At 47.3% G+C, this 27,660-nt stretch overlaps 2 protein-coding genes across 2 annotated transcripts in view; both read left to right on the top strand.

Moving 5' to 3' along the window:
* Nucleotides 1-6,534, top strand: part of LOC117811873 (NLR family CARD domain-containing protein 3-like) — a 197,907-nt gene extending 191,373 nt beyond the window's left edge. Inside the window, 3 exon segments of the mRNA XM_034682361.1 lie at nucleotides 4,787-5,083; nucleotides 5,086-5,138; nucleotides 5,140-6,534. Of these exon segments, the coding sequence (XP_034538252.1) occupies nucleotides 4,787-5,083; nucleotides 5,086-5,138; nucleotides 5,140-6,534 (1,745 nt within the window).
* Nucleotides 6,535-6,633: 99 nt separating this feature from the next.
* Nucleotides 6,634-12,647, top strand: LOC117811259 (stonustoxin subunit beta-like; the record flags this gene model as incomplete). The annotated part of the gene is made up of 4 exons (XM_034681434.1): nucleotides 6,634-6,791; nucleotides 6,888-7,061; nucleotides 11,796-11,842; nucleotides 11,967-12,647. Coding segments are annotated over 4 exons (912 nt in total), but the record flags the coding sequence as incomplete, so codon positions are not given.
* Between the last annotated feature and the right edge of the window lie 15,013 nt (nucleotides 12,648-27,660).

Genomic DNA, 27,660 nt, shown 5'->3' with positions numbered 1-27,660 from the left:
TGAAAGTCCATTCTGCCACTCAGACTCCTCTTGCAGATCCTCTGGAGTTGCTCCTCTTGTAATGATGTCAGTGATGTTCAAGTCCCCTGGAATCCACCACCAATCCTCAACAGATCCAGACTTTTGAATTTCTCCAACTCTGGTTGTGAAGAAGGTTTGATATCCACAACTGTCACGTTGGACTGCTCCCAAGATAGTTTGACTGTCCAATAGGTGGAACCATCAGTCCACTTCTATCCTACTGTGCCTTTCGATGTATCTGATGACGAACAGCAAAGACTGCACCACAGATTTCCCTCTGACAGGTTCCCCTTTTTGGATTCAACCAGTCTGATCTGGATACCTGACTCTGTCTCCCATCTGAAGTACACCACGGCTCCAAAGCTCTTGTCATTCCCATCAGAGAATATTATTCCTGTAGGTTTTCCAATGAGTGAGGCTGCTGTAGAAGGTGATTTTGCTCAATTGCACATACTCTTCAAACAACTTGACTGCTTCCTCCCTTAAGGCTGATTTATACTTCTGCGTCGAATCGACGGCGTACCCTACGCCGTAGGTCCGCGTAGCTCCCGTACCTACGCAGAGGCCTACGCACGTAGCTGACGTGCACCTCCTCGTAAATGTAACTACGCGTAGAGCCGACGCAGACCGCAAGCACTGTGATTGGTCCGCTCGACGGCTTTGTCTTTCCCGCATTCACAGCACTTCCGGGATCCCGGACATCGGCCGCACATCGGCCGTGTATTTCATCTCCTCCTCTCTATTCTTCATGTAATCATGTCTGTATGATAAACAGCAACATGTATCAGCTGTAGATTAACAGAACACGCTCTGAATCGATGTGGAAAAGTAAACAGAGATCGTAGCAGGACCGGAAGCAGGCGACCGACTATCAGAGAGACCACACTGCCCTCAGGCGTATCGGAGGAGAATTGCTGCGCGACACAGACACATCGACGCACAAGTATGTGGTGCTCATGTCCTCGTCAGCCCCTGCTGCGTAGGGGAGACGCAGAAGTATAAATCAGCCTTTAGGCCTGCTGAAAGTGGTTTGTCCCAAGTTTATTGGGAAAGACTTCCGCTTCCTGGAATGCCTTCCTGATCAGTACGGCCCCTTTCTGCTTCAAGGGTGTGACAAGGCCAATTGGCTCGTGGCCTGCTTCTTAGCTCAAAAGTTCTCATCTGCTTCTAGGGTCAGGAGACTTTACGCTCACCTCTTCCTCTAGAAGGTCTTGGCCCACTCTCATTTTCTTTTTCTTCTTTGAGAAGTTGATGGAGGTAATCACATAAAGCCTGTCCTCCTCCACCAGATATCCAACTCCCAGGGCCTTTCCCCCAGGGGCCCTTGTTCATTGATCTAGATCTTTCTTGATCTGCATTTGCTCCTGCCTCTCACTTTGCCCTGAGCAAACCCAGGGTTTGAGGAAAAACCTCCAGCTTCCAGGATTTTCACAACATCCACAGTTCACTTGTCTAGTCTTCCCTGGTCATTGTGGGACGTCAAGATATCATCCAGATAACTGTCCTTTTCTAGGACTACGCTCCTCTTCCAGGTGTGAAAACCTTGCTGTCTCCCGCATAGCCAGCTGTGCCATGCATCGTGCAGGTTGATCGCCAATGTTGACCCTTGTTATGGCGTATTCACCGATGTCTTCATCCTCATGATCTCTCCAGAGAAACCTGTGGAGGTGCATCTCCTGGTCCTCCAGCCACACAGAATTATACATTCTCTTAATGTCTCCCAGGGCTGCAGACAATCCTCTTCTGAATCTTGGGAGAACTCCTCGGATTGGGTTGAGAACATCAGGCCCTTTCAGCAGCAGATCATTCATACTTTGACCTTTGAAATGTTGACTGCTGTTCCATACGAGGCATACTGGTGTTGCAACAGAATGGGGGTTTGGTGCCACCAGGTGGCTTACATACCATACTGGTCCTGTCCAGTTATCCATTATCTCCATGGTGAGGTTCTTTACTGCCCCTCTTTCAACCATTTGATGCACCTGTGCTGTGTAGGCTGTGTGCCACTCTGGCTCCTTCTTCAGTTGTCTATCTTTGTCCTGAGGAAAGTGGCCTCCACTCCAGTCCTGTTAATGGGGAGAGAGATTGGATCCACAATCCAAAGATATTTTGTGTCCCAGTGTGGAGCATTACTGTGAGCATCTGCTGGCACATAGGTAAGGCCTCGCTTTATGATTTCAATCTCTTTCTCTTCAATCAGTCATTTCTTTCCCTCCAGGCTGACAGTTACCACATCGACATCCTCCACACTTCCATTTCCACCACTCCAGGAACTCTTGCTAGCAACTGTTCTCTTGGTCTCAGCCTGGATCTCTTTTGCCTTGAGGATTTCTTTATATTTCAGGGCTGCTGTTCTCATGGAGCGTGCAAAGTGTGTTTCTGATTTGTGCGCCGCTACCTCAACTTCCTCAAAGCGATCTGGGTGAGCTCCAGCTCCAGTCTTCCCCAGTGGGCTCTCCCACAAGACAAGGTCACCCACAACCTTCACTCTCTGGGGGGCGAGTCTACCTTCTTGGTGGTTGATGAGAAGCTCAATGTTTTCTGGTCTTCTCAGATCGTCAAGTTCTTCATCTGGAAATAACTTTTTGAGCTGCTCAGGCTTGATGAAGATATCTCCTGCTGCTAACCCTCATTTACCCCTTTTCCACCGAGGCAGTTTCAGGGCCGGTTCGGAGCCGGTGCCCGATTGAGAACCGGTTCTTCGTGTTTCGACTGCCAGCAAACCAGCTCCCACCCAGGAAAACTGGTTCCAGAGCGGCTCCAGCTCTTTGCTGGACCAGAACTGCGAACCGCTTGTGTCAGGGGCGAGGGGTGGGGTTATCATGGCCAAAAACAAACCAAACAATGCGGTGCTAGGCAACAGACCCTCATGCTTGTGCAGTCTCCACTTTGTCGGGCAGTTTTACGGTTTCTAAAATGAACTGGGCTGTATGCCAGTATATAAGTAGGTATTAAAACCTAGCCTGTGGAGGGCAGCATTACACTCCCCAGTGTACAGCCTGCCGGAACCTCATTCGAAGAAGAAGACCGTCATGCCGACTCACCGGGGCCTATAACTCCAAAGAGATCCTGGAGTCGATGGTCGATGAGTTGCTCAACATCCAGAGCTCTACTGAACTTTAGAGCTCTACTCTAAACATGTCTTCTGCTGTGTTGTATGCAGAGAGGCAGAAATCTCGTGAGATTTTCTCATCCACACTGTCCAAAAGTTGCATCTTTTTGACTTCCACTGAGCTTGACAGTTCTCCTTGCTTTTGCAAGCTCCCCCAGTCTCTCTTCCATCTGTGGAATTCTCTCTTGCAACCATGGAATTTGGGCAAACTGATATGCTTAATTCTCACAATGGGCGTTGTCTGTGTTGCTGGTGTGGTTAGGTCCACTGCTGCAGCCATAGCTGTCAAAGATTTCCTTTATCCCTCCTCTTCAATACTTTGTGCGAAGACAAACTCTCCTCGCCTTGCTTCAAGCTGAATTCTCTCGGCTCCCAGGTCCGTGAATCTGCCAGATCAGCTCTCTCTGCTGCTGGGATCCACAGATCCCAGGATTTCAGGCTTTGAGTCACTTTTTTGTGACAGCCATCACTGTTCACTGCAGATACAGGTGTTGCAGCAACCTTTTCGCAGGCTTTTCCTGCTTCTTGAAGTGCTGTCCTTAACTCATCTTGACCGTATCGAGACCAGGGATTATTCTGTACGATTTGTCATACCTCATCCATCTTCGCCTCACATTCATTGACTGTCTTCTCCAGATCAACTTCCTGTTGCTTGCTTAGAACTGGATCCATGTCATCGGATGTGCTTGCTTCCATGTCTGCCAGCATGCTGACTCTGTAGTCGTCATTCGCTTCGCTGACATGCCTTCCCCCCAGGCTGAGCTTCTTGAACTCCTCTCTGAGCTCACTCTCACCCATGCTCTTTGCTCCTCCGCCCAGGAAGTTTGCTTGCTTGGTGAATGCCGAAGTTCTCTCCTGCTTCAGCATTTTCACACTTTTCCCAAAGGCTTCCTCCGCCATTTTGTGAAGGTGTTATTTCCAATTAAGTTTTCCTCCAGCATTGACAGCTTTACAAGGCTGTTTGTCCTCCTGTCTTCACTGTGGTTTACAACTGTCAAGTTATGTTTGTTTTTTTCTCAGCTCCTGCCCTAACTTGAAAAGGCCTGGAACACATGAAAGGATGCTGGGACAACTCAAATCTGCTTTTTCCATTTATTTTAACTCTTCACATTCAGCTTATTGGTTTCAAAAGCAGGATTTGTCAGGTTGTAAACCTTCAGACAAACAAAAGACAACAGTTAATTAATTAATTAATTAATTAATTAATTAATTACAGTAAACATTTATTTAACAAATATCCTTTTCAATTTAATAAACAACAATTCAAATAATGTCAAACAAAATCAAAAAGTCAATTTCCTACCAGTGGCCTCTTTCAATGTTCCTCAAGCTGAAACCCTCCTTCTCTGTCTGAGTCAGTGTGCTCTCTGAGACAGACAGGTCCAGGCAGCTGTTTTGTGTTGCACTGATTGCAGCCGAGTCCACTGCTTCCTCTTCCAGAGAGTGATCTTGGTAGGTGCCAGCATAGAGATATAATGTCTAACCCATGTCTATGGGTGCCAGGGTTTCAGCCCCTTGCCACCATCCGCTGGATTGCAGTGAGCAGTGCTTGGACATTTCCTCAGCTTTGACTGAACAATGTCTGAAAGTGTAAATTCATCAGACTGATTGTAGCTTCAGATTATTCATCACATTTCTCTTTTGTTCTTTCAGGGACTGTTCCAGGGTGCAGATGTAAACTGAAGTCTCACCTGAAGGAGAAGTTCCAGTGTGTGTTTGAGGGGATCGCTAAAGCAGGAAACCCAACCCTTCTGAACCAGATCTACACAGAGCTCTACATCACAGAGGGAGGGACTGGAGAGGTCAATGATGAACATGAGGTCAGACAGATTGAAGCAGCATTCAGGACCCCACACAGACCAGAGACCACCATCAGACAAGAAGACATCTTTAAAGGCTTACCTGGAAGAGATCAACCAATCAGAACAGTGCTAACAAAGGGAGTGGCTGGCACCAGGACATCCAGTTCACATTCCCCTTCACTTTCAGAGAGCTGAATGTGCTGAGAGAGAGAAAAGTTCAGCTTGGTGGAACTTGTTCATCACTTCTTTACTCAGACCAGAGAAGCAGGACTCTGCAGGTTTGAAGAGTTCCAGGTTGTGTTCATCTTTGATGGTCTGGATGAGTGTCGACTTCCTCTGGACTTCCACAACAATCAGATCCTGACTGATGCTACAGAGTCCACCTCAGTGGATGTGCTGCTGACAAACCTCATCAGGGGGAACCTGCTCCCCTCTGCTCGCCTCTGGATCACCACAAGACCTGCAGCAGCCAATCAGATCCCTCCATGGTGTGTTGACATGGTGACAGAGGTCAGAGGGTTCACTGACCCTCAAAAGGAGGAGTACTTCAGGAAGAGATCCAGAGACCAGGAGCAGGCCAACAGAATCATCTCCCACATCAAGACATCCCGAAGCCTCCACATTATGTGCCACATCCCGGTCTTCTGCTGGATCACTGCTACAGTTCTGGAGGATGTGCTGAAGACCAGAGAGGGAGGAGAGCTGCCCAGGACACTGACTGAGATGTACATCCACTTCCTGGTGGTTCAGACCAAACTAAAGAGCATCAAGTACGATGGAGGAGCTGAGACTGATCCACTCTGGAGTCCAGAGAGCAGGGAGATGATCCAGTCTCTGGGAAAACTGGCTTTTGATCAGCTGCAGAAAGGAAACCTGATCTTCTATGAGTCCGACCTGACAGAGTGTGGCATCAAGATCAAGGAAGCCTCAGTGTACTCAGGAGTGTTCACACAGATCTTCAGAGAGGAGAGAGGACTGTACCAGGACCAGGTGTTCTGCTTCATCCACCTGAGCGTTCAGGAGTTTCTGGCTGCTCTTCATGTCCATCTGACCTTCACCAAGTCTGGACTCAACCTGATGGAAGAAGAACAACCAACGCCCCCAACCTCTAAAATCTTTAGAGACAAACCTGAACTGAACCATCTCCATCAGAGTGCTGTGGACCAGGTCTTACAGAGTCCAAACGGGCACCTGGACTTGTTCCTGCGCTTCCTCCTGGGTCTTTCACTGCAGACCAATCAGACTCTCCTGAGAGGTCTGCTGACACATACAGGAAGTAGCTCACAGACCAATCAGGAAACAGTCCAGTACATCAAGAAGAAGATCAGTGAGGATCTGTCTGCAGAGAGAAGCATCAACCTGTTCCACTGTCTGAATGAACTGAAGGACCGGTCTCTAGTGGAGCAGATCCAACAGTCCCTGAGATCAGGACCTCTCTCCACAGAGAAACTGTCTCTTGCTCAGTGGTCAGCTCTGGTCTTCATCTTACTGTCCTCAGAGAAAGATCTGGACCTGTTTGACCTGAAGAAGTACTCTGCTTCAGAGGAGGCTCTTCTGAGGCTGCTGCCAGTGATCAAAGCCTCCAACAAAGCTGTGTGAGTTCATGAGGGAGACATTTGAAATAGAATTCATTCTGTTCATGACAACTGAAACCATTTGTTTGTTCTCATCATCTTCTTCAGGCTGAGTGGATGTAACCTGTCAGAGAGAAGCTGTCAAGCTCTGTCCTCAGTCCTCAGCTCCCAGTCCTCCAGTCTGAGAGAGCTGGACCTGAGTAACAACCACCTGCAGGATTCAGGAGTAGAGCTGCTGTCTGCTGGACTGAAGAGTCCACATTGTAAACTGGAAACTCTCAGGTCCGGTTTCCTTCTCATAATGTTTATGGTTGTTTGTATTTAAATGGTCCAAACTTCAACACTTTGCTGACTGTATGTTTTTATTTCTAACTCCAGGCTGTCAGGATGTCTGATCACAGAGGAAGGCTGTGCTTCTCTGGCCTCAGCTCTGACCTCCAACTCCTCCCACCTGAGAGAGCTGGACCTGAGCTACAACCATCCAGGAGACTCAGGAGTGGATCTGCTGTCTGCTGGACTGGAGGATCCCCTCTGGAGACTGGATACACTGAGGTATAACAGACAACAAGAACTCAAACACTGAATGTGTAAAAGAAAACATCTCATTCACTAACAAAGATCTTGTTGAGTTGAAGTCTTTTCAGAGGAGTGATTGGACCTGAATCAGAGAACACACAGACCAAAATATGAAGCCCATGCAGAAGTGTTATAAACTGCAATACATCAGGAATCCACTTGAGGCTGGCTGCAGAAACACCAGAAACCACATAGACATGAATGGGAAAAAGATGATCTTTGCAGCATTAATAAACATGTTTACAGCCTGGTTCAAAAAACGGCTTGGCCCTATGAAGTTAACCTCTCTAATGGCACACACTGTACGGGGGGTGAATTTTTTTCTAACTTGACAGTTCAGAAGATATTAAGATTTCGAGTTTTTGCCCAAATAAGGACATGACGGGCGTGACTCCCGGTCTGGAACACATAGCTGTTGACTAGGAGGCTCACACTACGTCACAATCTGCCTGGTTGAGTTCCGCGTTTCCAATATGGCTGCTGCCGTCGATTGGCTTCAGAACAGCTCTCAGGAACAGATTGGTGACGTCACAGATACTACGTCCATATTTTATACAGTCTATGGTTAATACACATCTGATTTCTGACAGTTACTACGTTTAGAGAGAATGAAGAGGCCGACTGAACCAGCTTCTGTGTCAGCATGGACAGTAAAGGTTGTGAATGAAGATACATGAGGACTCTCATCAGTGTTGACACCGTACGTCTTTGTAAAATGTCCTCTGATAGTTCATTTGTTGTTTTCAACATGTGATCTTGTAGTCCACTATCCTGTGTGCTGACTCAAGCATCACTTCTTTTATGGTTAGAAACAGAATTAAAATCGCAAGCGGCTATGAACGGGCCCTCACACAAGCACTGCCTGATGTGCACCATTGTCTGATGTGCTGCACTTTATGAGGCCTAGGCTGAAACTGAGAGCATACTTGTGCAGTTTTTGCTCCCATTTTTCATGAGCTGAACTCAAAGATCTAAGACTTTTTCTACATACACTAAAGGACTATTTCTCTCTAATATTGTTCACTAATTTGTCTCAATCTGTGTTAGTGAGCACTTCTCTTTGGCAGAGATAATCCATCCACCTCACAAGTGTGGCATATCAAGATGCTGATTAGACAGCGGGATTATTGCACAGGTGTGCATTGGGTGGCTACAACAAAAGGACACTCTAACATGTGCAGTTTTACTGTATTAGGGGGTCAGAAAACCAGTCAGTATCTGGTGTGACCATCATTTGCCTCACGCAGTGCAACCCATCTCCTTCGGGTAGAGTTGATCAAGTTGTTGGTTGTGGCCTGTGGAGTTATGGTCCACTCCTGCAGTGCCAAGTTGCTGGATATAGTCAGGAACTGGAACACGCTGTCGTATACGTCGATCCAGAGTGTCCCAATCACGCTCAATGGGTGACATGTCTGGTGAATATGCTGGCCATGCAAGAACTTGCAACATGGGGCCGTGCATTATCATGCTGCGACATGAGGTGATGGTCGTGGATGAACGGCACAACAATGGGCCTCAGGATCTCGTCACAGTATCTCTGTGCATTTAAAATGTCATCAATAAAATGCACCTGTGTTCGTTGTCCATAACATACGCCTGCCCATACCATAACCCCACGGCCACCATGGGCCACTCCATTCATAACGATGACATCACCAAACCACTCACCCACACCACGCCATACACGCGGTCCTCCATCTGCCCTGTACAGAGAAAACCAGGATTCATCCGTGAAGAGAACACCTCTCCAAAGTGCCAGAAGCCATCCAATGTGAGCATTTGCCCACTCAAGTCTGTTGCGAGGATGAACTGCAGGTGGAGACCCCGATGAGGATGACGAGCATGCAGATGAGCTTCCCTGAGATGTTTTCTTTTTTTTTTTTTTTTTTTTTTTATTCTCTTTTTCCTCTTGTCTGCATATATATTTCTGGTTTGTGTCATGTTTGTCACAAACTGTCAAATATTAATGCAATTTATTCTTGCAGCAAAAGAAAAGAAAGAAAACCTTTTTCTTCTGTGCTTGTGACTGTGTGCATGCAACCATCACCATCCCTCTTAGAACTCTGGCCTATCTTTTATTGGCAGCTAATATCATGTTCTGTAAAAGAGGGCGTGCACACCTAGGTGGGCCAAAAAAAAATAAAAATAAGAGAAAGTGAAAGAAAGATTACATAAGGATATACAAAGGGACAGGGAGAGAGAAGGAGAGAGAGACCTAACACACTTAGATGGAGAGGGACCATCTCACCATGATGCCAAAAAAAAAAAAAAAAATCCGTGGGGTGATACTAATGATTAAGCAACCCTTAGAGTCCACAATCATTACTGAAGCTTGGGTTGCAGAGGGTTGCCGCCATGCTGTGTTCTATTTGTGTAACAAGACCACCACTGGTGCAGATGAAACCACTTGGGTCAGACCAGCCGAGCGGTACGGCTCGGCACCCGGGCTGCGAGAGCAGTCAGACCGAAGGACCCAACCCGCCGCGGGAGACCCAGGCCAGGGGACGAGCCAAGGACCCAGACCGGAAGCAAGCAGGTACCGCCGGAGCACCCAGGGCGACCCCCAGGTCACCCAGTAGGAGGAAAGGGGGGCGAGGGGGGAGAGATCCCGCAGCCCCCCCAAGGGACACCCCCACAACACCGCCCCCACAGCCCCCCAAGACGGAGCCAAAGGAGCCACCAGGGCCGAGGGGGCCCGGCACCAGGAGCAGACAGCCAGGCAGACGGGCAGGACCAGGACCAGAGCCCACCAACCGGCGCGCCGGAGCGGAGGGAGGGCGGAGGCGGCAGGGCCAATCCCACCTGCCCCCCCCAGACGGCCTGACCACTCCCCCCACCCACGCCCCCCACCCACGCCCTGCGACTGATGGACCAGGCCGCGGGGGCATGGAGGGACACCGCAATGGCTGCCGTAGTAACACCCCCCCAGCTGCGCACCACCCCACCCCCCCAAGAGGACCGCGAGGGAACCCCGGGAAACCCGGCCCCGTGTGCAGCCGCGGACCAGGCCCCCACAGGGGAGGGGGCAGCAGGGGGGTGGAGGGTGACAGGGACACCAGCCACCCACCCAGCCCCGATGGGCCCCCAACGAGTAGGGCCGAGCCAAACACCAAGGCCCCTCCAAACCTGATCTGTGTGTGTGTGATATGATTTGAATTTTGTTTTGTTTGTTTTTTTTTGTTGTATGTATGTTTGCTAGTGAGGTGGATTAAAATAGGGGGGCAGGAAGGGAGGCGGGAGAGAGGGGGGAGAGCCGTAGTGCACTACTGCATCACAATCCGCCGCCCCCCCCCCGTGTAAAACCCGCCCCCCCCCGACCCTATATCTTTACCTATATCAGTATCTAGTGAGGTGCATTAAAATAGGGGGGGGGGGGGGGGGGGGCGGGAGAGAGGGGGAGAGCCGCAGCGCACTACTGCACCACAATCTGCCCCCCCCCCAATATAAAACCAGTCCACCCAACCCACACCCCCCACCCCATGTCTTTACCTATATCAGTATCTAGTGAGGTGCATTAAAATAAGGGGGTGGAAGGGAGGCGGGAGAGGGGGGGGGGGGAGAGCCTTGGCGCACCAATGCCCCAACTGAGATGTTTTCTGACCGTATGTGCAGAAATTCTTTGGTTATCAAACCCATTGTTGCAGCAGCTCTCTGGTCGGCTGGTCTCAGACCATCTTGGTGAAGATGCTGGATGTGGAGGTCCTGGGCTGGTGTGATTCATGGGCGATTCTAGGATCAGATGTTTAGGTTCTGAGCCGGGCAAGATAAATTTCACTGTTTTGCACATTATAATGCAATTTCATTCCCACATTTGTGAAATGCCGAGCCACAGCAAAAGAGGAAGGGATTGGAATCAAAAAAGAAACATATAGTAACCCTAATTTCTGGGGGAAGACAACTCATTGTGATGCAGCAGCTCCTCAACATACACATAAACAGTATGTATGTTTCTGGAGTAAACCAGCCCCCTATAGTGAGTACCAAAAATACAAAAAATTGACATTGGAGTTATTTTTGATGCATGTGCAATTTTTGGGTACATTGGGGCACGTTGAGGCATGCAAATTTGGGATTCAAACGGCATAACAAAGAAAGAAATAATAATAATAAATGAAAAATAATGATGAACCACACCACAGTTCAACTCTTCAACAGATCTGTTCATTTATTGGTCCATAGAGGCAAACATCATTTCATCGTCTCTTTGTTTGGTGAGCCATCAAACCCTCAGAGCTCCAGAGAAATGCCTCCTTCATATATTCACCCTCAGTGAACGCCTGTCCATGGTCTGCAGTGCAGTGAGCAGTGCTATGGCTGTCTTTGGTAGGGGGAGGCTGTTAGCTTGGTTCCCAGACCTCCACACAGCACGTTTGATGGATTCGGTCTGGTCTTCATCCTCAGAAGATTTCTCCTGCTCAGAGAAAGTCTATTTAGAATCTCTTTTTAAAGGAGGAAAAGAAAGTCTCCATGTTGGAGGACAGACCAACAGCCAGCCTTTGCTTTTTGAATCTTTGACTTCTTCTTCTTCTTTTTCTCCGAGTATCTCAACACTGTCAGAAAAAGAGACAGAGTGATGGAGACAGCTGGCTCAGATGAGTTTCAGCCTGTTTCTCTGTCACAGGGACAAACTGAGGAACACTGCTTCATGTTGAACAGCAGGTAGGACTCATGTTGGACTGAACATCACTCTGACTGTGTTTCTTCCTCCAGGGTGGACCATGGTGGAGAGCAGTGGTTAAAACCTGGACTGAAGAAGTGTAAGTGTGGAATCAGTTTGACTCATGAGGACCAAACAGCAGACTGTCAGCTAACAAAGAATAAAGCCTTCAGGTGTGTCTGATGATAAACTGCTGCTGTGTTGTGTCTTTGTCTCTCCATCAGATGTCTGTGAACTCACTCTGGACTCAAACACAGTACACAGAAAGCTCAGACTGTCTGAAGACAACAGGGAGGTGACACTTTTGGGAGAGGATCGGTCCTATCCTGATCATCCAGACAGATTTGAGGCCTGGTTTCAGCTGCTGTGTAGAGATGGTCTGACTGGTCGCTGTTACTGGGAGGTCGACTGTAGAGGAGAGGTTTTTATATCAGTGAGTTACAGAGGAATCAGAAGGAAAGGATACAGTACTGACTGTGTGTTTGGACTTAATGATCAGTCCTGGAGTCTGATCTGCTCTGATAGAGGTTACTCTGTCCGTCACAATAACATAGAAACAGTCCTCCCTCTCTCCTCATCCTCTGACTCTCACAGAGTAGCAGTGTATATGGACTGTCCTGCTGGCACTCTGTCCTTCTACAGAGTCTCCTCTGACTCTCTGATCCACCTCCACACCTTCAGCACCTCCTTCACTGAACCTCTGTATCCTGGGTTTAAGTTGTGGCCTGGTTCCTCAGTTTGTGTGTGTTCTGTGTAGCAGGGAGAGCCTCCTCCTCTCTCTACACACACACACACACACACACACACATGCACACACACACACACACACCCTTCAGCTGATGATGTGACTGTGTGTGTCTCAGCAGTATGAATGTCTGTTAATAAAGAGCACGACTCAATGGAAACCTGGCTCACTGAACTTGTTGACATCTCATGGCCCTATTAGAAACATACTACCTAGTGACTATTATGTTTAGACCTGGGTATGCTCACCTTCAGGCCATTCTCAAAGCACTGAAGCCCTATTAGAATATGCTAACTAGGTTACTGCAAGAGACTTAATGAATAGTATTCGAACCCAGCAACCACCTGATATGCAACAACATATTCCGGCAAGGCAATTTCGAGATTTTCTTAGATTCAAGGGTTGCTAGAACTCATTAGCTTTTGTGCCCCCAGAATCTCTTTCTTATGAAGTCTGACATGTCCTTGGTACGTGGATGATGACCATCGCCCAAGATATTTCAAGGTCGATGCAGGAAGAAGATGAGCTGCAGTTGTGGCGGCGCCAATTCTGAGGGAGCAAGGTGAATAGCGATCCTGAGGCAGACCACATGTATGGCAAGATCGCGTAGCTTGGAGTTAGTCTTGCAATAAATCTGAGTACCTTGTCTAGTTCTGTCAGTCTTGGAGTGTTTAAGGAACAAAGAATACATGTGCTCTTCCATGGTTAAATCATCAATTGTGAGATCCTGCTGAGGATTAAATAACAGGGATCTTGTAGTATATTCACCACACCTTAGAAACCCATGAACAGCCATAGAGAGAACTGCTTCCAGCATGATATCAGTGTAGGGTGAAAAGAGACCTTGCCTTAACCTAGAAACCAACTAATGCACCTTGTGATAGTGAGAGGTAATCTTTTATCATTGCCTGAAGGACATGCCTTTTAAGGCCGTTGAGCAGTAGCTTGACATCAGGATTCCCAAGAAGGCTTTGGGAAGCTGGATCATTACAAGGCATGTGAAACTGAATCCTGCCAACATTGCTTTAATACTCTGCATTTGAAGACGGGGGGATTCATATGAAAATACAATGAAGGCACAAACTATGGAGATATCTACTGGAAGAGGATTGAGGAAAAGATTGGCACAGAAAGAAATATAGAAATACCAGAAGAGTCATGGGCTTTGATGGTACTTTGCTAGGTCAATTCTCATAATTTGAGGCTGAGTGAAAAAGTTCCTGCAGGGGCTATACGATTCTCATGACCCCGAACATAGGCTGCTAGCAGAATGAAATTATTTAAAATAGCCAAGTGAGCTGATGCATAAGGCTGTTTATTGGTGGTACTCCGGAGCGGCCTTATTGATTATTTCTACAGTTGCAGAATTGTCACGAAACACCACGATTTGCTTCCTTGTCCAACTGGAACCCCAAGCTGGCAAGCAACAACAGGGTAGAGCTTGAATAGAACTGTAGATCTGGATTCATTGAGAGACTGAATCTCTAAGGGCCATTTATCTGCAAACCACTCATTGCTGTCAAAAAAACCCCAAAACCAACAGATGGGCAGCATCAGTGAAACCGGAGGGAATCTGAGGACTCAACAAATCATTATAGAAGAAGGAAACGCTTTTCCAGACATTACAAGATCTGAATGGCAGCCCTCATCTAAGACAACATGATCATTCCAATTCCCAACAGAATTAGCCAGAGTAAGCAAGCCAGACACAGAGACCTACCACAAGGTACGACACGCATTGCAAATCCAGGTGACCTAGCAGGGATAACGCCCCTGCTTCGTAACACTAGCAGTAGTCAGAGCAGGAGGGAGGATGATGACGTGTCAGTATGAATGAACGCAGCTCGAGTTGTCTGCCTGAACTAGCTTTCAGGCGGCGTTCCATTTATTAAAATAAACATAGTTAAACGTACCTATCGCCAGGTGCAGCCTGTGTCCAAAGCACTGAAGCCACGTCTAGCCATTCACCTCCAAAGCCTTTGTCATGTCGGATGCGTTATCGGTGGTCACGCAAACCTGTTGGTCCTCCTTCAAATCCCAGTCCGCTAATGCACCTCTCATCTCATGTGCTATATTATCCCAGTATGCTCCCATGGGAAGAAGGACGTCTGCAGACATCGGGTCTTGAGTTCGAAGTTTGTAGTTATAAAATGGACCGTTAGACTGATGTAAGGTTCGGTCGTCCGGCTCGACCACAGGTCAGTGGTTGTGGCAAAATGATCTATTTCACAGGAAGATTCAACTTTCCTTTTACATTGGTTGTAGAGTTTGGGAATGGCCACTTGATTAAAATATGTTCAGGATGGTATTTTGTAACGTTAGTCCAGCGTCCGAACCATTGGCTGTTTCTCAATACCGCCGAGTGCAGACTTCCAAACTTCCGAAGCATGGACTTGGGAGAATGACTGGGGCGTTCAGAGTCCAGAGGACAGGAGCCCGGTCATTCTACAATTGGAACTGCAGCGTACTCATGACGTCACTTCCGAGACTTGCCTGTCTACCTCCGGTGATAATCCCTGTAATGTTTTATTATTTTTACATTTAAATAAAATATGATGTAAAACAAATCCCTGCCTCCGTTTGTTTTAACTTTAAAAATATTAATATGTAGATGTATTTATCCGAACCCTACATATAAAAGCCAGTGGCAGGAAAAAGGTTGTTATGGATATTAATAGCCAAATAAATGAAAGAAAACCGCGAAACTTGACATTTGGAAAGTGTTAAATAAACGAAACAAAAATGGATGGGGTCATGATGGCCGTTGCTGTGGGTATGCTCTATAAAGAAGCTGAAGAGGAGGCTGTCCAGCTGAGAAGGCGAATCCACTTAAGAAGAAGCAGGATGCGGAGGAGATTGATGAGAAGACGGGCTTTATTAGCATTTCTCTCTACCCTTGTACGTTTGTCTAACCCAGGGTTGTCAAACATCTGGCCCGCGGGCCAAAACCGGCCCGCCAGAGGTTTAAATCCAGCCCGCGGAACAACTTTGCAAAGTGAAAAAATTAGTCTCATTGACATTAACTGCAATTTTTCAATAAAAGTAACTACTATTTCAAATTTGTCCTCTGAGGGTCACATACAAACATAATGCTGACGGAACGCACCTGAACAGCGCTTTTTTTCCAGGACTTTTTTCCTTAAAGTGAGAAAATAGATGACTTGCTGTTTGCATAATCCGGTTGAGATTCATGCAGACTTTTTAGAGAACTATAAGACTATACTAACTACTAACACTAGCACTACACCCCTGCATACAACACTGTCCAGCAAGCAAACTGTTCCTGCTGGAACTGAGGGGTCCAAAATAGTCAACTTTACCTTCTTCATTATTATAATCTATCTGTTCTTTTGCTGTAAACATTACACTCTGTGTGTCAGCTGAATGGGTAACCTGTGTGTTTGGTGTGTTCACAGCAAGTTTCAGGGCTTAAAGAGAAAACTGTTTCCTTTAATTCTGTTGCAAGGCATCTGCAATGCAAAGGGCGCATTTCTGGATGTGTCCATTGGCAATCCAGGCTCAGTGCACGATGCACTTGTCCTGCGCAGATCACCAATGTACCGCCAGGCCCTGCATCCAACAGATGGGTACTTTCCCCTTGGAGATGGAGGATATCCATGCCTGCACCATCCTGTTGCTATTATGACCCCATTCTGCCAGCCTATAGCAAGTAAGCTCTCTCTCTCTCTCTCTCTCTCTCTCTCTCTCTCTCTCTCTCTCTCTCTCTCTCTCTGTCTCTCTCTCTCTCTCTCTCTCTCTCTCACACACACACACACACACACACACAGAAAAATTTTACTTTAAAGACTTGAAAATTCAACATAAATTTCTCTGTGAATTTTGACTTACAGGTCAAGTTGAAGCACAGTACAACAGGCATCATGTCAGAGCGAGGAGCATTACAGAGCGCACCTTTGGCATCCTGAAGACACGCTGGCGCTCCATCTTCTTGAGTGCCCTGGAGATCCGACCTTTGTTTGTCCCAAAGGTTGTTGCTGCCTGCTGCATTCTCCTGTGGGGCAGCAGGTGATATCCTGGATGAAGATGTGGATGAGGAGGAGGAAGTCCCAGTCTCTGATGACAGCGAGGATGACGCAGACAATGCTGACATCGATGAGAGGGTGTTGTCAGGGAACAGTGTTCGAGGAAGGCTTGCTGCTCAGATTTCTGCTCCAGAGGCTCTGCCAGTATTTCTGGGTGACCATGACTACATCTAAACTTCTCCAGATGTGGTCATGGTCACCCTGAAATACTGGTCATGTCACAACATAAAGATGCTGTTTACTGCGCAATGGGTCGTACTTGCACTACATTTAGCTAGATAGATAGACAAACATAGATAGACAGTTAGATAGACACACATAAACAGATAGATAGACAAACATAGATAGACAGTTAGATAGACATAAATAAACAGGTAGATAGACAAACATAGATAGAAAGTTAGATAGACATAAATAAACAGATAGATAGACAAACATGGATAGAAAGTTAGATAGACATAAATAAACAGATAGACAAACATGGATAGACAGTTATATAAATGGGCGTGTCGAGAACACTTCCAGGATTTTTGACCGTTCTTGCCGAAATGCGAACTTGTGTATTGGAACAGAACATGGGCTGTGACTGATGACCTTTCACAAGTCCACCAGAATGCATGTACAGAAAAGAACGCGTATTGAGAAACAGCCATGGGGTGCATCTCAAAGCTCTAAACTGCAGTCTCCTCTCTCCTCTCTCCTCAGCCAAACCGGAAGTAGTTACTAACGCGCCATTTTAACTTGCGTCCCAAGGCTCTTGACTCTGCTGGAGGAGAGAGGAGCGAGGAGACTGATGGGAGGAGGGATAATCGAGGAAACACGAGAGCAGACTTCGCGGAAGTCTTTTCTCTGACAGACACGCCCCCTTATCGAACACCTCTCACTGATTGGACGCTGCAGCGGCACAGACTTAACTGAAACTTGAGTTTAATAATGGAGTAACGACGGACCTTAAAACAGCCTCTAAGGGTGCCCTGAAACAGACCTTAAAACAGTCACTAAGGGTGCTCTGAAACAGACCTTAAAACAGTCACTAAGGGTGCCCTGAAACAGACCTTAAAACAGTCACTAAGGGTGCCCTGAAACAGACCTTAAAACAGTCACTAAGGGTGACCTGAAACAGACCTTAAAACAGTCACTAAGGGTGCCCTGAAACAGACCTTAAAACAGTCACTAAGGGTGCCCTGAAACAGTCCTTAAAACAGTCACTAAGGGTGCTCTGAAACAGACCTTAAAACAGTCACTAAGGGTGCCCTGAAAGACCTTAAAACAGTCACTAAGGGTGCCCTGAAACAGACCTTAAAACAGTCACTAAGGGTGCCCTTAAACAGATCTTAAAACAGTCACTAAGGGTGACCTGAAACAGACCTTAAAACAGTCACTAAGGGTGCCCTGAAACAGACCTTAAAACAGTCACTAAGGGTGCCCTGAAACAGACCTTAAAACAGTCACTAAGGGTGCCCTGAAACAGACCTTAAAACAGTCACTAAGGGTGACCTGAAACAGACCTTAAAACAGTCACTAAGGGTGCCCTGAAACAGACCTTAAAACAGTCACTAAGGGTGCCCTGAAACAGACCTTAAAACAGTCACTAAGGGTGCCCTGAAACAGACCTTAAAACAGTCACTAAGGGTGCACTGAAACAGACCTTAAAACAGTCACTAAGGGTGCCCTGAAACAGACCTTAAAACAGTCACTAAGGGTGCCCTGAAACAGACCTTAAAACAGTCACTAAGGGTGCCCTGAAACAGACCTTAAAACAGTCACTAAGGGTGACCTGAAACAGACCTTAAAACAGTCCTAAGGGTGCCCTGAAACAGACCTTAAAACAGTCACTAAGGGTGCCCTGAAACAGACCTTAAAACAGTCACTAAGGGTGCCCTGAAACAGACCTTAAAACAGTCACTAAGGGTGCCCTGAAACAGACCTTAAAACAGTCACTAAGGGTGCCCTGAAACAGACCTTAAAACAGTCACTAAGGGTGCCCTGAAACAGACCTTAAAACAGTCACTAAGGGTGCCCTTAAACAGACCTTAAAACAGTCACTAAGGGTGCCCTGAAACAGACCTTAAAACAGTCACTAAGGGTGCCCTGAAACAGACCTTAAAACAGTCACTAAGGGTGCCCTGAAAGAGACCTTAAAACAGTCACTAAGGGTGCCCTGAAACAGACCTTAAAACAGTCACTAAGGGTGCCCTGAAACAGACCTTAAAACAGTCACTAAGGGTGCCCTGAAACAGACCTTAAAACAGTCACTAAGGGTGCCCTGAAACAGACCTTAAAACAGTCACTAAGGGTGCCCTGAAACAGACCTTAAAACAGTCACTAAGGGTGCCCTGAAACAGACCTTAAAACAGTCACTAAGGGTGCCCTGAAACAGACCTTAAAACAGCCACTAAGGATACCCTGAAACAGACCTTAAAACAGCCACTAAGGGTGCTCTGAAACAGACCTTAAAACAGTCACTAAGGGTGCCCTGAAACAGACCTTAAAACAGTCACTAAGGATACCCTGAAACAGACCTTAAAACTGTCACTAAGGGTGCCCTGAAACAGACCTTAAAACAGTCACTAAGGATACCCTGAAACAGACCTTAAAACTGTCACTAAGGGTGCCCTGAAACAGACCTTAAAACAGCCACTAAGGATACCCTGAAACAGACCTTAAAACAGTCACTAAGGGTGCCCTGAAACAGACCTTAAAACAGTCACTAAGGGTGCCCTGAAACAGACCTTAAAACAGCCACTAAGGATACCCTGAAACAGACCTTAAAACAGTCACTAAGGGTGCCCTGAAACAGACCTTAAAACAGTCACTAAGGATACCCTGAAACAGACCTAAAAACAGTCACTAAGGATACCCTGAAACAGACCTTAAAACTGTCACTAAGGATACCCTGAAACAGACCTTAAAACAGTCACTAAAGGTGACCTGAAACAGACCTTAAAACAGTCACTAAGGGTGACCTGAAACAGACCTTAAAACAGTCACTAAGGGTGACCTGAAACAGACCTTAAAACAGTCACTAAGGGTGCCCTGAAACAGACCTTAAAACAGTCACTAAGGGTGACCTGAAACAGACCTTAAAACAGTCACTAAGGGTGCCCTGAAACAGACCTTAAAACAGTCACTAAGGGTGCCCTGAAACAGACCTTAAAACAGTCACTAAGGATACCCTGAAACAGACCTTAAAACTGTCACTAAGGATACCCTGAAACAGACCTTAAAACAGCCACTAAGGGTGCTCTGAAACAGACCTTAAAACAGTCACTAAGGGTGCCCTGAAACAGACCTTAAAACAGTCACTAAGGGTGACTTGAAACAGACCTTAAAACAGTCACTAAGGGTGCCCTGAAACAGACCTCAAAACAGTCACTAAGGGTTCCCTGAAACAGACCTTAAAACAGTCACTAAGGGTGACCTGAAACAGACCTTAAAACAGTCACTAAGGGTGCCCTGAAACAGACCTTAAAACAGTCACTAAGGGTGCCCTGAAACAGACCTTAAAACTGTCACTAAGGATACCCTGAAACAGACCTTAAAACAGTCACTAAGGATACCCTGAAACAGACCTTAAAACTGTCACTAAGGATACCCTGAAACAGACCTTAAAACAGTCACTAAGGGTGCCCTGAAACAGACCTTAAAACAGTCACTAAGGGTGACCTGAAACAGACCTTAAAACAGTCACTAAGGATACCCTGAAACAGACCTTAAAACAGCCACTAAGGGTGCTCTGAAACAGACCTTAAAACAGTCACTAAGGGTGCCCTGAAACAGACCTTAAAACAGTCACTAAGGGTGACCTGAAACAGACCTTAAAACAGTCACTAAGGGTGCCCTGAAACAGACCTTAAAACAGTCACTAAGGGTGCCCTGAAACAGACCTTAAAACAGTCACTAACGGTGCCCTGAAACAGACCTTAAAACAGTCACTAAGGGTGCCCTGAAACAGACCTTAAAACAGTCACTAAGGATACCCTGAAACAGACCTTAAAACAGCCACTAAGGGTGCCCTGAAACAGACTTTAAAACATTCACTAAGGGTGTCCTGAAACAGACCTTAAAACAGTCACTAAGGGTGACCTGAAACAGACCTCAAAACAGTCACTAAGGGTGCCCTGACACAGACCTTAAAACAGTCACTAAGGGTGCCCTGAAACAGATCCTAAACATACGTTGGTTTCTAAACAGTCTGTATTTGATGAGCTGAGATTAAAAAGTGTTTGATGAGAGATTTAAAAACAAAATATTGAACATAAAACTGAAAAAACAGGATCACTCCTGAGTTTATATCTAATGTTTATTTCAGACTCACTGTCTAACAAAATAGAGTCACAACATATAATAGATAGAATATAAATGAATGATCAGTTATTTCTCCTGTTAGAAATAAGAGAAAAGAGAAAGCAGAACGAGTGCTGTGCATTATGGGAAACAGTGTGTGAGGCAGACTGGTCCGATGCATACTGTGAAATTTTCCTCAGTAGACATCCGGAGAGTTTTGGCAAACTGCAGATTTTGCTCTAGTTCACATACTACTTACTGAATTTAGACCAAATCAGTACGTTCTAAGCTAGTATTGTAGGTAGTTTCAAAAACAGCCATGGCCTGTTTTTGAAACCGCCTACTATACTAGTAGTTGTACTTATTCTGGAAAATTCCTCAGTATGCAATGGACCCGTCTATCCCACATACCGTTTCCCATAATGCAAAGCGATAGCTGACAGGTCAAAATGAAGTACAACAACACGCCTGAGTTAGTGACAGCCAGAGAATACAAATGTAAGTATCATTATGAACACTTGTTATCACTGACTCTTTCTAAAGCAGACAGAAATACAGTTGTGACTTGACTATCGTTGTCAAAACGACTGTAACGATCTTCCACTGCAGGTCTCCATGTTTCCTGGTCAGTGGAGGCTTATAGAGAGACCAGGCTGGTCCTGACCCCCCCAGGCTGAGATGCCTCCGCCATGGGGTGTCAGTGCGTCCACTCAGTCCATCAGGCCATAAAAAGTCTTTCCTGAGGCGTCCTGCAGCGAGACTTGAGGATAGGGATCCAGTAGAGGACCTACACAGTCCTGCAGGTCCACAGAAAGCCGGACGGAGGGAAAAGGGTCCTGAGGATCTGCCGTGGTGTCACCGGAGGAGAAACTGTCCATCATCGAGAGTTCTTGTCCACTCAGCTTCCCCCTCCAGTGATCCAGGAGCTGCTCCGCTACCCTCACGGATCTCCACCCGAGTCCAGCAACGAGTCCAGCAGCAAGTCCAGCAGCGTCCTGCAGCTGAGGCCCAGCCAGCTCCATGACCCGACCCAGAACGGTGACCCCTGCAGTCCAGAACCGGGACATCAGGGAAGGACCTGCCCAGCCTGGGCAATCTAGAACTGTCCCCCAGAGGACCGGCTCCTGCAGCAGCCAGTGCAGGGAGTCACCCCGTCCTGGTCCCTCCTTCCGCAGGTTCCAGACTCTAAAAACACTTTTATAAAAACTGGGCAAAGAGGATCGACTGAAAGAAGCGCTCATTAAAAACAGATTAAAATCCAGACCCAGGCCGTTAAAACGGTTCAGGATGCAGCGGGATAGAGGTCTCCACAGAGCGTCCTCCGGTCCACACAGCAGCCTCTGAGCAAACTACAGACGGAAGGCCACTCCCCTGCTTGCCAAGTGGACCAAACCCTGCCCCCCTTCCTCTTTCGGGAGGAACAGGACGCTCTGCGTGATCCAGTGCAATCTGTCTGAAATAAAATCCACTAAAAGCTGTTGTACCTGAGCGAGGAGAGAGGCTGGCGGGTCCATGCAGGCCAGCCGGTGTCACAGGGAGGACGAGACCAGGTTGTTAGCAATCAGGATTCTGCCTCTGTAGGAAATCTTAGGGAATATCCACCTCCACCTGTTCAGCCGGCTCCTCACCCTGTCCAGAACACCGTCCCAGTTCTTTTTAACACTGGCCTCATCCCCCAGGAAGACCCCCAGGTACCTGAGACCCCCTCTCTTCCAGGTCAGCCGAGGGGGCAGCCTGAGCCGACCCCCCAGCCTCTCCCCTACCATCACAGCCTCGCTCTTTCCCCAGTTCACCTTCGTTGAAGAGATAAAACCAAACATCTTCAAAATGTCAGTTAAAACATTGAAATCTTCCTGAGAGTTTAAAAGCACGACGAGATCATCGGCATACACAGACATCTTAAAAGACACAGGGCAACCGGGGAAACTCACACCTGACAGCTTCTGCCTCAGCTGGTGGAGAAGAGGCTCGATGGCTACAGCGTACAAGAGAGCAGCCCTGCCTGGATCACTCAACCATTCACTCTTAAAGAGGTCTCTGTAGAAGCCGGCTGCATACTTCCTGATCTCAGACGGGTCTGAGACTTATGAGCCGCTACCCGTACGTTAGCTATGAATGGTCCTCCTTTGTCCGTTTTTATGCTCAAGCCCAAAGAAGAACCGGGACGGGGCGTCCATCTGGGCCACGTTCATAAACCTGGACCTGACCAGAGCTCCCTGTGCTGAACTGCTGGCAGAGCTGCTTGATTTGGGTCTTCCCAAAGTCCCACCACTGTTGCTGCGCCGGGGAAGGCAGGCCTGCTCTCTCTGTGGGACAACCAAAAACAGTTAAAAGCACTTTTAAAAGCCTGGTTGTTTAAAAGAGCCGTATTAAAATGCCAGTAAGCGCTCTTCAAACGAATATTCTTAATAAAAACACGACAGGAGACCAAAGAGTGGTCACTAAAACCCACAGGCTGAATGTGAACCTTCTTAAAAACACTCACATGATGTTTGAAAGAATAGAGGCAGTCCAGTTGAGCTAAAGATAAAACATTGCAGTGAGTCCAGGTGTACTGTCTCTGAGTGCTGTTAAAAAACCTCCACACGTCACACAGCTGGTGGGTCTGAATGAGCTGTGTGATCCTGCTGGAGGACGCAGGGTGTGGCTCTTGATGATTCCTGTCTCAAAGAGGCGTCTCAGTGCAGTTAAAATCGCCTCCTAAAAACACAAAATCAGCAGTGTCACTATTTCCAACAGTTTCATTTAAAATGTTTAAAAACGCCATGCGGTCCGGCCCAGCGGTCGGTGCATAAACGTTTAAAAACACTCTCAACCTTCATTAAAACCCCCGGAATCACCTCCTCTAGCTTAAAAGAGACGGGTAAAAAACTCTTGGAAAATGAAATCCCCACCCCCCCACTAAGACTGGACTTGTGACTTAAAACCACCTCCCCATTAAAAGCCCGCCTCCATTCACATTCATTATCTGTGGTGCTATGGGTCTCCTGTACAAACATAATGTCGATCCTCTTTACCTCCATCAACTTAAAAAGAGCAGCTCTTTTAAAATCAGCTCTGGCTCCATTCATGTTTAAAATGCTGAGATTAAAATCACACATGGAGAAAAGAGACAGTGATACAGAACAGGATCAAAGTGAGACAGCTTTTAAAAATCATCAGCATTAGAGATGATCTGGTCCTTCACTTTAGTAACAATTTTGACCAGCCTGAACACCTCCTGGTCCGACAGCACCCCATCCACATTCCCCTGCTTTGTAGTGAGGGGTCTGGCTGTCCTTAAAAACATCCTCAGGTCAGGGAAGTGATCCTCCACCTCCACCATCCTCTGACCTTTGGTCCGTTCTAGGAAACGTTGAATATCCTGAGGAGAGTATGGACTGCCATCACTCGCCTGACTGAGTTTTACCTCTCTAGAGGTTTTACTTTATTGCTGCTCTCGGACCCAGTGCTCTTCCTCTTGTGTGAGACCTTCAGCTCCTCATCGGTCATGAGGTCTTCATCTGAAGCATCATCCAGGGACAAGCCGTCATCAGCTCTCACCTGATCACAGCTGCCCCCTTCAGTCCCCTCCTGGACCCCCGCTGCAGCCCCACTGTCCTTTCTCTGCTGCGTAACATCCATGACCTTCCCTGAGCACGAGGGGGGGTCCACCCCCCCCCCCCCCCCGGAGACCCTTACACCGGCACCAGAGCCGCACCCACAACTGGAGCCGCAGCCGAAGCCGCCCCCGCAGCCGCATGCGCATGTTATCAGAGGAAGCGAACACCATATAATTAAAACCGTCTACTTTGAAGGTGAAGGACAGGTTCAGGTCACAGGTGGGGTCTTTAAGATCTTGTTGTTTAACGGAACATTTTGTCGTTGAAAGATCGGGTGGACTGGATGCACTGATCTGGTGCAGTAAGTAGAAACAGCCCAGCTGCAAGCGCCACCTCCCGGCTTATAGCCACGGCGCTAAGCTACACTTAACTGAGCTCCGCCTGTGTGGAGACCACTACCGTACGATATATCCTGCCTCCACTTATCTCACCATCCAGATGCAACAGCTGTCTCCAACTGACCCAGAGGGTTTCTGAACTAGAAGGGAGAATATCAGTCTTGTATCAGATCAGGGATGAGGAGCGGTTCCTAGACTCCATGGTCACAGTTGGTCCGGCTGTCTTCACTGCAACTGCCGTGGAACTCGACTCCACTGCCCCGTGCCGGCAGGACGCTTCGGTTCCGGCCGCAGACCTTTGGAGCCAGCTGGGAGCTAAACTGAAGGCCATGGCGAGCTCCACTCCAAGCAAAAAGGTGCCATGGCGCACTGCTTGCAGGGGTAAACATGGTGGGAAACTGTCTCAGCCACCGCCTCCTCAAACCCTCCAACTCTCTAACAAATTTTCCATCCTGGACGAGAGGGACTTCCCTGCTCTCGCCGGTCGCCAGGACCCCCTTTCCCCCCCGGAGTCCGATGGATTACCTCCGCTGCCCCTGCTATCCTCAGCGGAGCCCAAAAGTTCAGTCTCTCTGGCTGCTGCTGCGGTCGACTGCCGCTCTCAACGACACGCCCCCTCCAAACTACCTGGCTGCATACAGTTCACTCCCCGTCCTGCGCTAAGACCCCGGGACCGGGAGCCAGAAAGGAAGAGGGCTCGCTCGCAACGTCATGCATCCCCTTCTCTCACGACGTACACAATCCTCCGCTCCTCCTGTGATCTCCACACCGGCCCAATCTTCCGAGCGTCCAGCTCCGGCCTCTCTGATCATCGGGGACTCCATAATAAGGCACATCAAATCAAAGTCAGGGGTGACGTACTGTTTCCCTGTTGCCAGAGTTTTGGACTTGGTACAACAGATTCCATCTCTGCTTAGCAAACACCCAGACGCTGGGGAAGTTGTCATCTATGTGGGCACTAACTATGTCCAGAGCCAACAGTCTGAAGTCTTAAAACGTGATTTTGAAAGTTTTTTTAACGTCCTTAAGGACTGTAAAAGATCTGTTTTTATTTCTGGTCCTCTCCCCTCCTTCCATCGGGGTGTTGGCCGTTTTAGCAGGTTGCTGTCTCTCAATACGTGGTTACAGTCAGTTTGCTCATCTCACGACCTGGTCTTCATTGATAATTTTAATCTGTTCTGGAAGCACGCAGCCTATTTCAGCAGAGACGGTATTCCCCCCAGTCGACAGGGCTCCCGTGCCCCGGCTGCAAACATTTTTCATGCTATCTCCTGCAGCAAACATGCATGACAAATTGGGCTTGCAGCTCACCTGGGGCCCGATCTACTAAAGGTTTGCGTGTATAAAAACACGTGCAAACTTGATAGCGCGCGCAAAGCTGACGTACTAACCGGGAGCACCGAGGATTGTGTCTGTCAAATGAGCAAAATAGCACTCGCTATCCATTTAGCGTGTTTGCCTTCATGAATATGCAGAATACATGTAGATCATCAGAACGCGCAAAATACTGGGAGGAGGAGATGCAAATGAAATCATTTAGCACACGCAATGTGATTTATCAAACCTGAAGCAGATAGCGCGCGCTGTATTTGCCAGTCCCTCCAGGAAGTTGCGATTTCGCGATCGCAACTATCAACGCAAATTCGACCAATCAGCGCGATTTTTTCGCGGCCCTGCAATTTTATACAATCGCCGCAACTTTCCCGCAAATTTGACCAATTACCTCAATCTCAGCCCCTGTGCGTCATCGGTTTAGTCATCAATTTGACTTCCTTGGAACATAAACATAAGTCCTCGCTTGATTGGCACTTTTCAACAACAAAACACGCACAGAGAACGGGTGAAAAGAGGGGACAGCAGGCAGGACAAGTGACCATGACAACGTTGTTATTTATAGATTGAGGGGCTCAGTGTTAGCTTGGTCTCTACCTGCAGCAGGTGTGCTTTATGAACCAGCTCTCCTCACCTCCATGCATCTGTCTCATCTTCATTGAGGATTTTTACCCCCCGGTGTGCGTTAGTGACAAAGACACAACCGGGGGACGTCTGTTTAATATTTGACGTTTGACGTTGTTGCCGTGGTTACCATAAAAAGCTCTGCATCTACAGCTTGATTTAATCCAGTTTGGTGATACATCAGACACATTCAGTAAGTTTTGATCAACTCCTCGTCATCAAAGATGCAGATGCATTTCAGAGTGCGTGAACTGACTGCATCAGTCGCTGCGAGGTGCATTCAGGGACCGTCGTAAATGTGCAATACAGTCCTTTCATGGCATTTTACTGTGAATCAAGAGAATCAAAATAGTCAGTGACCACATCAAGAATGTTTTCTAAAAACAACTGTATTTTAGCATATTTACTTGCCCCTGAGATGTTATTGGGGGAAAAAAGCAAAAAAAAAAAATCGCAACTTTCACCGCAATTTTTTCAAAAAGCTGTCGCAAATTCAGGCTTTTTGGGACGCAACAATCACAAAAAAATCCCGCGAAATCCTGGAGGGACTGATTTGCGTCTATATTTAGCACGTTTGAAAGGCAGGTGCAAACTGGCACAGCGTTACACACACATGGCTGCGGTCACTGTAAAGCTCATCATAACTTTACAACATGCCCTGTAACAGCGGGGCTTACAAGCATTACTAAATGTTTTAGTCAATCAAACCAAGAGAACAAAATAATAATAATAAAACAACACAAATTCAAAGCAGTTCAGCACCACGGATAGCGACCGCATCATTCTGACTCCCACTTTAACTTTTTCATATAATGAGAGCACAGTAGGTCACTGTATCAACAGATATAAAGTTTAGTCAAATTGGCACAGCGGCCCACATGTTCACATACAAACAAAAAATCAATATGAAGTACTCGGCCTACTCACCACTGTTTGGACGAGCCTTA

This window comes from Notolabrus celidotus, chromosome 4 (assembly GCF_009762535.1).
Source record: "Notolabrus celidotus isolate fNotCel1 chromosome 4, fNotCel1.pri, whole genome shotgun sequence".
NCBI classification, from domain to species: domain Eukaryota; kingdom Metazoa; phylum Chordata; class Actinopteri; order Labriformes; family Labridae; genus Notolabrus; species Notolabrus celidotus.
Note: the sequence above shows the minus strand (reverse complement) of the source record. Positions and strands in the feature narration are given on the sequence as shown.